Genomic DNA, 13,112 nt, shown 5'->3' on the forward strand with positions numbered 1-13,112 from the left:
GCTGTTTTTGTGTGTCTGCTCACCCAGCCCGCACTGTACAAAAGGAAGCGGATTTGCAGCAAGACACATGAGATGACCCCCTGACCCCGAGCCGCTGAAAAGTCCTCAATGGCATAAATACCAGATAATCAATCACATACCAGGAGGGCCGGTCCCCCTGCCCTCGCCCCCGCCGCCGGGTTTATGAGAGATGCACTGTAAACGGACACCGGCTCCTGACGGGAGGCCCCTCTCGGCATTCCTCCGCTGGACCAGGAGACCCCGGCCGCCTCCTCGCCTGCGTTTCATCCCTATTTTATAAAGCCCTGGCGCAGCAGTGCCAAGCATCCTCCAGCTCGCCCGAGCGCCAGCAGTGCCTCGCCTTCCCTGCTCCAGAGCCAAACGAGGAGCCGAGGGGGACGAGAGGCGTCTCTTTGTGCTCCGGAGCGGTGGCCAAGCGCCCTCCAAGCCATCGCAGGCGGCTGCGGGGCCGGCGCCAAGGCCGGTGTGCACAACCCAGGCAGAAACCAGCCCCATCTACAGAAAACTTGGCTTTTTTGGGGGGGTTCACTTGATTTTTGAAGCCTTCACGGGTTCTAGCCGCGATTGTACCCCCCCTACGGGGGCTCTGACAAGCATCTCGAATGTGAGCGGAGGAGGGCTGCCCTGTCCCCCCGTGCTCCGGGGGCAACAATGGATGTTTAAGCTTTCAAGGGAGGAAAGGGGAAAAAAAATGCTGAGATACTGCACTGGTTTGGTTAAATGGGGAGCCGCTCGGCAACTAAATTTGATAATGCTTTTGTCCGTAGGTCAGAGGTTAAATATGTTCACACTAATCCCCTTCATCTAGAATTAAAGGACAAGAAAGATTTCTCCATAGCTTAGCGAGAGGGCTTTTCTCATCGCGCTTTAAATAGTATTTGCACAGGAAAATTAAAGGCCGGCCATTGGCTGCTGGGTGCGGACGCGCGGGTCCGCCACGTTTCCATCTCCTAGCTTGTTTTTGCCAAATCTGCCCGCTCGCGCGAAGCCCGACCTCGTCACGCGTCCCGGCCGAGCCCACCTCGAAGCGTGGGGAGTTTTTGCCGCTGTCCGCGGCAGAGGCGGAAAGAGCAGCCGTGGCTGGGCAGGCAGGGAGATTCCCGGATTCAGGAATGCGCGCCGGGACTCGGGTTTCAAGCGCTGTCACAGGACATTACTGTCAGACAAAGGGGCTCTGTGCTGCGCCCCCCCGGACCCGCTGCCCCGAGACCCCGCAGAAGCCGGGGCCGCGCTGCCCGGCCGGGCCGGTGCTAACGAGGCGCCGCTGACGACCCCGCGCCGCGCGCTTGCCGGTGAGCTCCCGGCACATGGCCCGGCCCAGCTGCTTGCGCCGGGAATTACGCTCCCGAATGACGGAGGCTTCCGATGGGAAGCACAACCGTCCCAACCCGTGTTTTTATAGAAATAAACGTTTGCAAAAAGCACTTTCCTTTGAAGACGCCGGCTCGCGTGGGAAGAGCGCTCAGGCCACGAGCAGGGAAGCACAGGAGAGGCGACGGGCTCTAGCTGAACGCGCGTGCTCGTCCTTCCCTCCACTTGTACCGTTTTCAGCCCTTTTGGCAAATAAACTTGGCCACAAGAGTATTTAAAAAACTCAGGGCTTTGTGTTTTGGATGCATTCGGATTGCTCTGTTTCACCCTTCCTCAGCTCAACGGTTTTGTTTCATTCTGCCACAGCCAAAGGTTGGAGCGAGCGAGTCCCGCTCCCTGTCGAGCAGCCAAAATTAAGCACGGAGTATTTTTTTCCAAGGTTCTTACAAATACATTCACAGGCAATGCTGCACAAAGGATGCCGCGCCTGCGCATGGCACGCTTGGCTCCAGTCAGACGCCTGTACCCAGAAATGTCACAGCAGCCACGAAAGCATCTTCACCGTCAGCATTTCACATTTTCTGTTGCTACTGAAGCCACAAACCCCCAAGGTGCCTCTGGCAGCAGCTCCCCCGGCCCCAAATCCAATTTTCCCACCTTGGTCAAGGATTCCCACCGGGCGCTGCCGGCGTTTGAAGGCGCCAGGAACGACGTCTTTGCACCCTCCACGTGTGACGGGTACCCAGATCTGTTTCCCAAGCTCAGGAGTCTCGGTTTGAGCCCAGCACCACTTTTCTCCATTCCGGCTCATCACGGGGCACTCCGGCCTCCTCTGTCGGAACCGTGATCCTCACACCCGAACTGAAGGCGGCCGCAGCCCCACGTCTGTCGCTCACAGCCTCTGACGGAAGCATCAGGGGCCGGTGGCAGGCGGGAGGAGCGCGTGGGGGTTTTGCAGCGCTTCCATAGCTCCACATCCAAAACCCACCTCTCATCCAACAGCAAATCTGCACAGCGTCGTCCGGGCATCACCACACAGCATCGCCTGCGCTCCCTCCCCCAGCCGGGACCATGGAACCGAGGCGAGCGCGGGAGGGATAATTACCTCTAAGCGTACTTAATACTACAGTGCATTATCTCTAGCTATGGAGAAAAATGCTATCCGGCGGTATTTCCCCCAGAAGCCTCATCGAGCTGCTCGCTGAAAACTCTCAGGAGCCCCGTGAAACAGTAATGGAAAGTCACAGGCAGCCCGGGAGGACGTCGGCTTGGATTCGGCGAGGAAGCGTGCCGGCTGCTGGCGGCGGGCTCGGCTCCCATCAAGCCGTGGGAGCGGACGCAGCGAGACGAGTCCAGCGTCGCACCTCCCGCACCCCAACTGCCCGCTGCCGGGGCCGGGACGCTGCCAGGACGCTGCGGGCGGCTTCTGGTGGCAAGTGCCACCGCCGAGACAAGGCCAGCCCTGGGCGCAGTCCAGGGAGCATCCCAGCAGAGAGCCGGCTCGGGCCCAGTGCACGGCGCCGCGCTGAGCGTAAGGCAAACCAAATTGATTTATGGCTTGAGTCACCCAACTTGCACGTTATGATCCACTTGCTCAAAATCCTTAATTTCCAACACCAAAAAAACATCGTGTGGCACTCTTCTAGAGCACCACTGGTATTTTTTAGGCGGGTACCACTTTGAGGCAGAGAAAAGGAAGCAGGGGAAAGGAGATAAGACAAATAGATAATTGGACTAAGCGTAAATTTGCCAAGAACAGAGGCGGCGTGTGCCCGTGTGACAGCGCAGCTCCGGCGCGGGCCCCCCTCCGCCTCCCCCAGGCTCCCACGCATCCCCCTCGCAAAGCCAAGCCAGGAATAGCGTTGCTGGGATGCTCTTCCAGAGAGAAATGCCAAGTGCTCCGGCATTTGAAAAAAAATAATTTAAAAAAACCCCAACAAATCCCTGTGTACCTCAGTGTGCGTTTCAAACAGGCACAGAAAATTTCTGGGGGGAGAAAGTGGTTAAAGCCCTTCCAAGAGACAGAGGGAGGCCGAGCTTCCCGAGCGACACGTTCCACAGGACCCAGGGCAGGGGCGTCCCGCTCCGCCGGCACCTCCTCTCCGGGCGCGTGCTCTCGCACGCTGGATTTTTCTCCCTTTGTACCTCCACTTATACCGCACGACTGTTTTGAATCTCTAAAATAATGTGACAAGTTAATGATGGCACAATTATCTAAATGTTTAACAGACATGTTATCTAAGTGAATCGGATTGAGATTCCATCCCGCTGACAATAAACATCAATGGGAGAGCAGAAAGTGATAGGCAAATTATCGCCAACCCTGCAATTTCAATGCTATTAAATTTGGAGGAATAACAGCCCTGAGGCCTGTAAACTCTGAATAAAATAGACCCTTGTGTTTGGCCAACTATTAAATCAAAACGCTACCAACATCCCAGCAAAAAAAAAAAAGGGGGAAAGAAAAAAGGGGGGAGAGATTTATAGCTTTTCAATTTTCAGTTACACGTTGGTTTTATTAACTCTTTTCTGCTCCTTGAGTCCCGGTGCCGGCGCTGCCAGCCAGGGGATGCTCGTGGGGCAGGGGAAGGCTCCCGTGCATCCCCCGCGGAGCAGCCGGGGCCACGCCGACCCCCAAATAAATCACAGCGCCAACCACACGGCAAAGAACACACCCTCGGTACGCCGGGCGTCGAGCGTGCCCACGCAGAACTGGGCCAGGAGCAAACCCGTGCTGGGCTGCTGACGGACACCGGCCGCCCGGCGCGGACGCACTCGCACGCGTTAATTGCTTTGGCGCGCGGGAGGAAACTCTAGACGAGTCACCTCTGATATTTTTAAAAGTCGGCGGCGAGCCCGAGCCCCGTTAGCACGAACAGCAGCCGTGCGAGCATCCCCAGCCCCGGCGGCGCTTGCTGGGGTACTCAGGCTGGCTTCTCAACGCTTTTCATTTTTTCCTCTACATTTTAGGAGAAGGGTAAGGAATTTTCCACGCTCTCCCCCCGGCGTGGCACCGAGCTTGCGCTGCCGGAAGATGAGCCAAAACAGTTGCTGCTTTTCCTATCGCCGCAGGACGGGGGCCAAGGACAGCGAACACCCGGAGAGGGCGTCTCAGTCCCGAGTCGATGGGCTGTATGCAGCACACCGCCAGCTCCCTGCTTACAAGCAGAAACTAGTTTTTCTCTCTTTCTGATTGTTTTTTACCTTGCCTCAGAAAGCAGGTCGCAGGTTTTCTGCGGCGAGAGACGGGCACTGTGAGGCAGCACGTGTGCAACAGGCTGGCGCCGTATTTTGCGCTGTCATTCGGAGAAGCAGCTGAGGGCAGCGGGAAAAATACTCAGGGAGATAAAGTGGGGCTGGGATCCTGACTGTCCACCCGAGAAACGGCCCCATACGCTGCAAAGAAGCCCTGAGAACCCCTTCTCTTGGCCACCCGCTGCAGAAAAGCTCTGCAGCTGGAGGTCGTCCAGACAAGCAGCCACCGTTCGCAGCTATCCTGCATCCTGCCCCGAGCGCCGCGGGTACATGCACTCAGCCTGTACCAGATACACCCTGCTCAGTTTTCGATGCTATCCTTGAAGGAATCTACCTGTGTCTCCACCAAAAAAGGGCTATTTTTGTGCCTGGAAGGTTGGAAGGTCTTTTGCCAACCAACCTGCTGCTAAGGGCAAAGGGAGGACGCCCCCAGAAAAATCCCTTCTGGGAGATGCCGTTATTTGGGAACAGGGTTAATTATAGCGGCGGCAGGGGAGGGATGCTCTCCGTGCCAGGGCAGGGCGCTCCGCGTGCCACCCGAGGAGAGGAAGCGATTCATTCCGGCTGCCCTGGCCCCTCTCCTCCGCGTAACCGAGCCGCCCGTGTTTACAGCCGGCGGCGGCGATGATAAACCCGCTCTGCCTGGGTCACCGTGTCCCCTGCGCTCATTTTCCTGTCACCCTTTGAGCTTTGGCACGGTCCAGCCCCCAGGTTCCAGCAACCAAAGGGGCTGTAAAGCCCCACAGAAGTGTCAAGGCCGTTAGCAAAACTGCCCAGCTGTTCGTGGGCGCAGGCATCGTTCAGTAGCTGCTCAACAGCACCCGCTCCCGACGTGGCTCCCGGGGTTCCGAGGGGAGCCGGGCTCCCACCGACCACTCCGGGAAGCGCAAGGAAACGGGGAGCGAGCGGCTGTTCGCTGCCCGCCTGGGCTTGGCTCGCTCAGCCCTGCGCCATCAGTCCCTCCGGTCTGGTGGTGGCCCCGCCGCAAGCCTCGTCCTCCTCCTTCCCCTACAGCACATGTCGCTTTGAAAAAGACCCTGCAGTGCAAAGCCCGGCCTCCAGCCGCCCGACCGGCCAAGGAGGGCAACTACTTTACAATTTACGAACTGGTGCCTGGCCAGCACAGCTCCCCGAGCGGGTGACAGCCGGAGCGAGTTGCGCCCGGTGACGCAGCGCTGTGCCGCGCCGGGCTCTCTGTGCCAGCCCGGCCGCCTCAGCGTCTCTTAGCCCAACTCGGCCGCCAGCCGCGTTTACTGGGGTTTTCAGCACTGAAAGAGGAGCCTGGGCTCAGTTAAACTCCTCCCAATACAGCGCGGGGAGGAGTGGGCACTTTTTCTGCTCCCGCCTGTTTTTGGGGGTTTGAAAGGATCCACCTGGGGCTGCCCGGACGTGAATTCCCCTGTGTCCCGTAGCAAACCCTTCCTGGGCACGGCGGCCTTTGCATGACACATAAAGAGCTCCTTGTGCTCCCCGAGGGCAGCTATGCCAAGGGTCTGGGAAGCCCAACAGCGGGAAGGTGGCAGGAGCCAAGCGCCGAGCCCCGTTTGGGAAGGGAGCGCAGTTTGCTCGCAGAAGGAACAAATCACCTGGCATTTGCCATGCCATCATTTCCCACGTGCGCACATTAATGCTGAGCAATAAACACGACGGCGCTGCGTGAACCAGTGCTGTGTACCCGAGTTTTAGCGGAAGAGGAGCTGGTCTACCGTGTTCCTGCAAAGCTCGGGCGCTGAACCGCTCGACGAACGGCCCGGGCTGCAGAGCCAGGCACAGCTCACCCACGGCAACTGCTCCGGTCGGGGTTTCAAACTCGTACGAGCATGGGGGAAAGGTTTTCTGTGCACAGCTGGGTCCAGCCCTCCCCAAAGCCCTGACCTCGGGTCCCGGGTCCTCCTTTCCTATGAGCAGCTTCGCAGCCCAACCATCCAGCAGACGCTTGCACCCACGTACACGCCACAACAAAACCCCCCCCGAGCTCCAGGTGCGACACGTTTATTCCTATTAACGCTCTGAAAAACGGCAACAGACCTATCGGCACAGGCTGGGATTTGCAAATGATTCATAACTGCTTACTCGAAGGCTCCCGAGCATCCAAATGCCCCTGAAGAGGGTATTTATCCCTTGGAAAGCTGCTCATAAACCGGAATCGTGGCCACATGCTGTCACGCTGCTCAAATCTTGGTGCACGCGGCTTGAGAAACCACGGTGATGAGCGAGCGGTGCGAGGACACTCGGTTTAACTACAGAGGCAGGTTGTGCTCCTCCTGCCACCAAAGGAGCTCAGCAAAACAGCCCAAAAGGAGTCTGCAGCAAACACCCCAAACCCAAAAGCCATTCGGGGGACACTTCCCTCGCAAACACCACACGCAGAGTCCAACGCAAGCACAAAACCATTTCCAATTAAGAGTTCAGCAGAAAACGCAGCTAACTTACCTGAACCCAAGTAAAGTCAAAACACGGACCTGGGCGGGTCGGAAGCGGGAACCGCGAAGCGTTAAGCTCTCCGTTGGGCAGAAGGTTACAAAGGCAGCCTAAATATTAAACTTGCACCTAAGCGAAGGGTGGAAAGGGAGGGCCACGTACCGGTGTGCGTCTGCCTGTGCGTCTCCAGGGCGTCTTCCTTCGAGAACTGGGCACCGCACTGATCGCAGACCAGGGCTTTGGCGCCCGCTGGGGAGAGAAAGGGGAGAGGAGGGTTACTCGAGGGAAACCGGCCCAAACCTGCGCGGTGACGCCACTGCAGCCACCAGCGTCATAAAAACCACAGGACCCGCACGACCGAGGGGTTTCGTTATTTATATCCCCCGCACAGCCACCAAAAGCAGCGCCGTGCTCAACCCCGTGGTCCCGCTCCTTGCATGTAATAGCACAATGCACAATAAAGCGCTGCTTGCCAGGAAGAAATTAAATATTTGGGATTTTTTTTTAAAAAAAAATCATTAAACATCAATGCGTTTCATTAGCGTTGTAACCGATCTAATTGTAATTGGTTTCCTGCCCCTTCCCATCGCAGCTGCTGTTGCCGGTACCCGAGGATGCATCTGGTCAGAGATGTGGCTGAAATGGTGCGATTGAGCAAGGAGCTTGAGGCGTCTTCGACTATCGGAGAGAGATGTGGCGTTGGGGGGAATTATTAGAAAATCACTATCAACATGTGCTGCTAGTTCGGGCGAGGAAAAAAACAGGATGCCCAGCAGCAGATAAGTAACTTCCAGATTAAAACAGATTAATGATACACACCACGTCCGAAGCATCGCTGCCGGGACAAAGCCGCGGACCCATTTCTTAGGTTTCGAGGTTTGATTCATCCGTTGCGAGGAGCTGAGCGTGACAGAGCAGCCCTCGAGGCGGGGGCGCCGCTCCGCAGCACGCCGTGCCGCCCCTCTCCAGGGGTGCAGACAGCGTCTGCCCTCCCCTTCCCGCCCCCCGAACCCCCCCAGCACGATGAGATTTGGCGAAAGGTGCACAGAAAAGGTGATGGGGAGAGAGGGAGGTATCACCAGATGCATTAAAAAGAGAATTCCTTCGCCTTTAAATTGTCTCGGTAACGGCTGGCTCGCAGGCAGAAATATTTGGCAGCGGCGAAATTAAAAGTGATAAATTTTCTCGCCAAGCGTTGATCGATAATAGAGGTCTCATCTGTTAATCAATACGACAGTCTGCCTGTTTACTGTGCATATGTTGTTCTCCGCCGCCCTCGCCGGGATGTCAAGTTTGCATTCAAAACAAGCCGAGTGTGCACGGGCCACATGGCCGCTCGCGAAGGGACCGACACACAAAAAAGGGCTTTGGGGCAACGCGAGGGGGGCGGCGGGGCGGCTCCCCCGCACGTGCCGCCGGCGGAGAGGGCGCATGCCTGGCGCGCTGTCGGGGACGCGGGTGCTGCCGGCGGTGCCCCCTCCACCCGTGGTGGGGAGGGGAGCGGGGCACGAAGGGCGCCCGGGAGAAGCTGCCGCCGCGGCGGGGGGACGGGATCGATAGGCCAGCGGCCGCCGGCCGCCCTCTGCTTGGCGTGCCGGCGCGGGCGATGCGCAGCCGGCAGTTGCCAAGGCAATGACTCTCCATCGTGGCTCGCAGCTCTCCCACCCCGCCGCTGCGGAGCGGGAGCCGCGAGGATGCAGCCACCGGCTGCTGCAACAGGTCCTCCCCCGGCAGAGCGGCCTGCAGGCGCTCGCCCCCTCCCCGCCGTGCAGGGGCCGGCGTCGTCGTGTTAAGCACGGGGTTTGCCTTTTCCTCCCCCACTTCTGTGTGGGGCCAGGCCACGCGTGCCGGTGCCCCCCGAGAGCCCGCGGCACAGCTGGCAAGGAAAGGCCAAGGCGGCCAGCATCTGGCTGGGGGGCGGGCGGCGGGGGACAGAAAAAATTCCTGGCGAGGCGAAAATAAACAGGGCGAACGCCGGGAGGAGCTGGGCGCGCTCGCTTACATAAGGAAGCACAGCGTGTACCAAAACAGCGGCCCCAAAAAAAGCCGGAGCTGTCAGAACAATGAGTACAGACGAGGGGCATTTTACAGCAGGCGCTGCCGTACAGTTTTATTTACAGTACCTCTTATCAGCGCGGGAACAGCACGCCGCCTGCCAATTTCCAAAGGCCAGGACTGCGTGTTCTTTCCCTCAAGTAGATGTGTACTCCAGGCGGGGGAATTTTTTTTCTCTCTTTTTTTTTTTTTTTTCTCATCAGCAAAACAAAAACTGATACGGAGCCAGGATTCCTGTAATGTACACACGCTCGCAGAGAGGGGAGGAGGAGGGAGGGAGGCGATTGAATATGTAAATAGTTCAAGGTTAATTTTACTATGTGAGTCACCGGGAGAAATGTCATCCAACATCTGAGCTTATTATAACAGGGCTCAGAAAAAAACACCGCGCCTCGATGTTTGTTATTAAAGGGAGCAGGACACATTTGAAAGCAGCAGCACATCCTGAGCCTGTGTCAGGGCTTTCTCCTCTCCCTCTCGCGTTTTTCTGCGCTTTAAATGACACCCGTAGCAGCGATTAGCCTCTCCAAACGTACACACGAGTTTGGGGAGGGTATTTTTAGCGAGTGCTTCGTATCGCCTACAGTACATCGATATCTCCGGATGATCTTCCTGACGGGACGGGACTCCGCGTGCTGCCAAGTATCAGCCGCGTTTCGGCGCGAGCCTCGCAGTTGGCACCAACCTCCCCACCGTACATTTATATCCGTGCAAGCAAATTTATAGCTTCTACCTAATAAAGGTCCCTGCGGCGAGCGGCTGGCATGAACGGGCGAGGAGCCGCCGCTTTTTCCGTCCAGCGCTACCTGCACAGTCATCGCCACCCGACGTGCCCCCCGCGGCAAGGTCAGCGCTGCCCCCGAAGCGAAGCGATCAGGAGGGGCAGGCCCGGGCTTATTTGATTCCCCCTCAAAGAAATGCAAGAGCCTGGTGCGATGCCGGCCGGCCAGGCAGCGCTGCGGGGGTTGGAGGCAGCTCTCGGGAGCGCGATGCCCGAAGGGCGATGGCAGCGTCCCCGTGAGCACAGGCCCGGGCTGCCGGCTCCCTCCCCTCATGCCAGGCTTAGCTAGGTGGGTCTGAAGACAGCGCTCGTTTGGCTTCTGCCGCCATCATCCCAACGGTACCTCCCAGCACCCATTCACTTTAATTACTTTATTGGGGATGAGAAACAGTCTCTCCAGTTTTAGCACTTGGGATGGTAGGAAGTAGTAAAAGATCCCAAAGCGCCTACGGGCGCCGCTGCTTTGCCCACCCACGCCTGTGGCTGCCCTGCCCTGAACCGGGGGCTGCAGCCCCTCGGCCGCTCGACGGCTCCGGTTTCCCAGCCCCGTCCCTGCGCAGCAGCGCGGCGGCGGGGGGAGGCGCAGCCAACACCTCCTTCCCCTTCCCAACCCAACGCGCGACGTGCGGAACCACCATCTCCCCGCGCCCGCCTCCCCGTCCTGGGGCTGGGTGCCGAGAGGCTGCAGGGAGAGCTGCGCCCAAAATACGAACCGTACCCAGGCAAAAAGAAGGGAAAAGGCAAAACAGGAGCTACGAGCATCCTCTGGAGGAGGAGGATGGGGAAAGGAGGAGAAAGATGGGAAATCGCTGATTTCCTGCGGCCGCACGGGGAGGAGGGCGGTGGGGGAGGACAGGCTGGCGGCAGCAACGCCCCGGCCCTTCCCCACCGTGGTTTCGGCACGACAGCCCCGCTGGTACGATACAACATCTATTCCCCTCCCTTCCCTAGCACTGGGGATTAATAAAAATTTGGGATTATATATTATTAACAGGCTGTAATTGGCGAGAAGGTGGAGGGGGGGGGGAAATATGGATTTAAAAAAGATTGCCAAGTAAATTTATGCACTGTCGTCGCTTTACTACCTAATTAATTCAGTAATTTCAAAAACAATTTTATTTATGTTCCATTTACCACATCAAAAGTGCAAAGAAAAAAAAGCACCAAACCACAGTGATGCTAAAATAATACCTCAAGGCATCTATTTTTAATCAGCGGGAAAAAAAAAAGGGAAAAAAAAAAAAGAGCCGGCCCTGGTTTCTATACAATCTCTGTCGGGCAGACCACCAACTCGGGGAGAGTGAAGCAGCCGAGCCCTCTGCGAGTGCCTTCCTGGCTGCCGAAAACAGAGCTTGTCAAAAAAAAAACAAATCCATAATGGCCTGAGGCTCCTCTCCAATCTATTTTCTGCTCAGCTGGTTTTAAATGAAGTTATTATGAGTCATTAAAACACCCGCAAGCCTGTGGAAGTCAGCCAATTACAATTTTAAATTTAGCCTGTTCTCTACCCCATTCTCTTGTTTTCTTCTTTTGCCCACATCAAGCTGCTTTTTGATTTTTATTATTGCTGTTATTATTATTATTTCCCTTCTCCCCTGTTTCACCCAAGTGGAAGAGACAGTCGTGAAAAGCTCTGCACTAAAAAAATATATCGGAGAAACACAAGAAGGGCCAAAAAATGAGACGGAGCTGGAGAGAGCCTTGGATAGAGAGGCAAACGGCTTTGCCTCCTTTTTCCTAAAGTGCCATAAAATAATTGAATATAAGAAAAGGAGCGAGGCGCAGGCTGCGGGAGGTGAGGAGGGCTCCTGCGCTGGGCGCCACGAGCATCACCCGGGCCCGGCAGCACCTCACGGGAAGGATGCGCCGGCAGCTGCTCCCGGGCCACCCCGGAGGGGCCGGGAAAGCGCCGGGAATGACGGAGCGGGGGCCCGGGGGTGGCAGCCACCGGCAACGCCAGCGCCCGGCCTTTGCCAGCCGGCGCCACTGACTCCCACACCGCGTGGCGGCGGGTGGAGCAGGGGCTATTTTCATACAAAATAATTAAAAAAAAAAAATCCAGATTTTTAGCTCAGGAGCAAGAAAAGGAAGATTCTTACATAATTCCCCCTTTTCCTCCGCCCTGCGAGCGCCGCTCTCTCCGGCAGCCGCCTCTCGGCGGGGAAAAAATGACAAACCCCATCCAAAGCCCCGGCAGCCCCGCACGGCGAGCGAGCACGGAGCGTACTGCACAGCCCATAAAACTCCAAACAGCCTCCAGACACTCCTGCAATCGTCCTCCATCAAAACACTTTGTCTTGCATACAGAAATGCGGCGGGGCGCCGCGCGGAATACCAAATCAGCCCGTGACGGTGCGGGGAGGCGGCTCCTTGGCAACCGGGGGGGCTTCGCAGCCGCGCCGCTCGACAGGAAACAAAATCTGTCAAGCCTGTTGGGCAAATGATAAACATTAGCGGTATTAAAAAAAAAAAAAAAACCAACACAAAAGCCGCATAAATGGCTGGCGAGCGCGCAGGGAGGGATGGGGAGGATGGGGGGGTTCTCACCCCGTTTATCCTCCTCGCCCCAGGAGAGGGGGTCTCTGGCACCACAACCTCGGGGGAAGTTGGGGAAGTTTCCCCAGAACACGGGGGGAGGCGGCGGGCGGCGACGGCCACGTGCAGGCGGCGGCAGTAACGCAGGTGGAGGGACGCCGACGTGTCGGGGGTGGGGAGCACCGCGGTGCGGGGGGTCCCGGCACCTCGCTCCGCACCCCACCTCCGGTGACAAGGGATGGCCGAGGAGGGGCACGGGGAGAGCTGGCAGCGGGTGGAAAATAAATATATTTCATCAGGTGAGGGCCGGGGGGGAAGAAAGCAGCTGGCTCCGACCCAGCGGCCGGGTCCAGGAACCCAGCCAAAACGGGAGCTAAAAAGCAAACCATATTCTTCTGGTCTCAGCTCAGGCTCTTGAGGCAGAGAGGATGGAGAGGGAGGGGGGATGAGAGAAATGTATTTTTCATCAGCCAGTGTATAATTTATAAACAGCATTAAACAGTTTTTGTTTTCTTTCTTCCTCTCCCCCGTGTGCGCGGCTTGGCCGGCAGTCAAGCCTGCATTAATTTCTGCTGTGGGTACAGTGTGTTCTTGGATGCACATCTGCGGATGATCATAAACGCGGGAACGCTGGCAGAACATCCAGACCTGCCGGCAGGCCGCTGACATCACCCGGGACCGAGCGCGGGACGCCGGCCAGCCGGGGCGGGGGGGGCCGCGGCCTCCCCGGGGA

The 13,112-nt window shown here is 57.6% G+C and overlaps 1 protein-coding gene and 1 long non-coding RNA gene across 3 annotated transcripts in view; both read right to left on the reverse strand.

The window, feature by feature from the left end:
• Nucleotides 1-13,112, reverse strand: part of ZBTB16 (zinc finger and BTB domain containing 16) — a 60,338-nt gene that overhangs the window by 15,137 nt on the left and 32,089 nt on the right. For both annotated transcript variants that reach the window (XM_074894941.1, XM_074894942.1), the window contains exon 4: nt 7,171-7,257. In XM_074894941.1, the coding sequence (XP_074751042.1) occupies nt 7,171-7,257 (87 nt within the window). The remainder of the gene's footprint in view (nt 1-7,170; nt 7,258-13,112) is intronic.
• On the reverse strand, nt 10,942-12,888 carry LOC141954900 (uncharacterized). The gene is made up of 2 exons (XR_012632286.1): nt 12,392-12,888; nt 10,942-12,273 (listed from the first exon to the last, which is right to left on the reverse strand). It is a non-coding gene; the product is annotated as an uncharacterized LOC141954900 (long non-coding RNA).

Source organism: Strix uralensis, chromosome 26 (assembly GCF_047716275.1).
Source record: "Strix uralensis isolate ZFMK-TIS-50842 chromosome 26, bStrUra1, whole genome shotgun sequence".
Lineage (NCBI taxonomy): Eukaryota > Metazoa > Chordata > Aves > Strigiformes > Strigidae > Strix > Strix uralensis.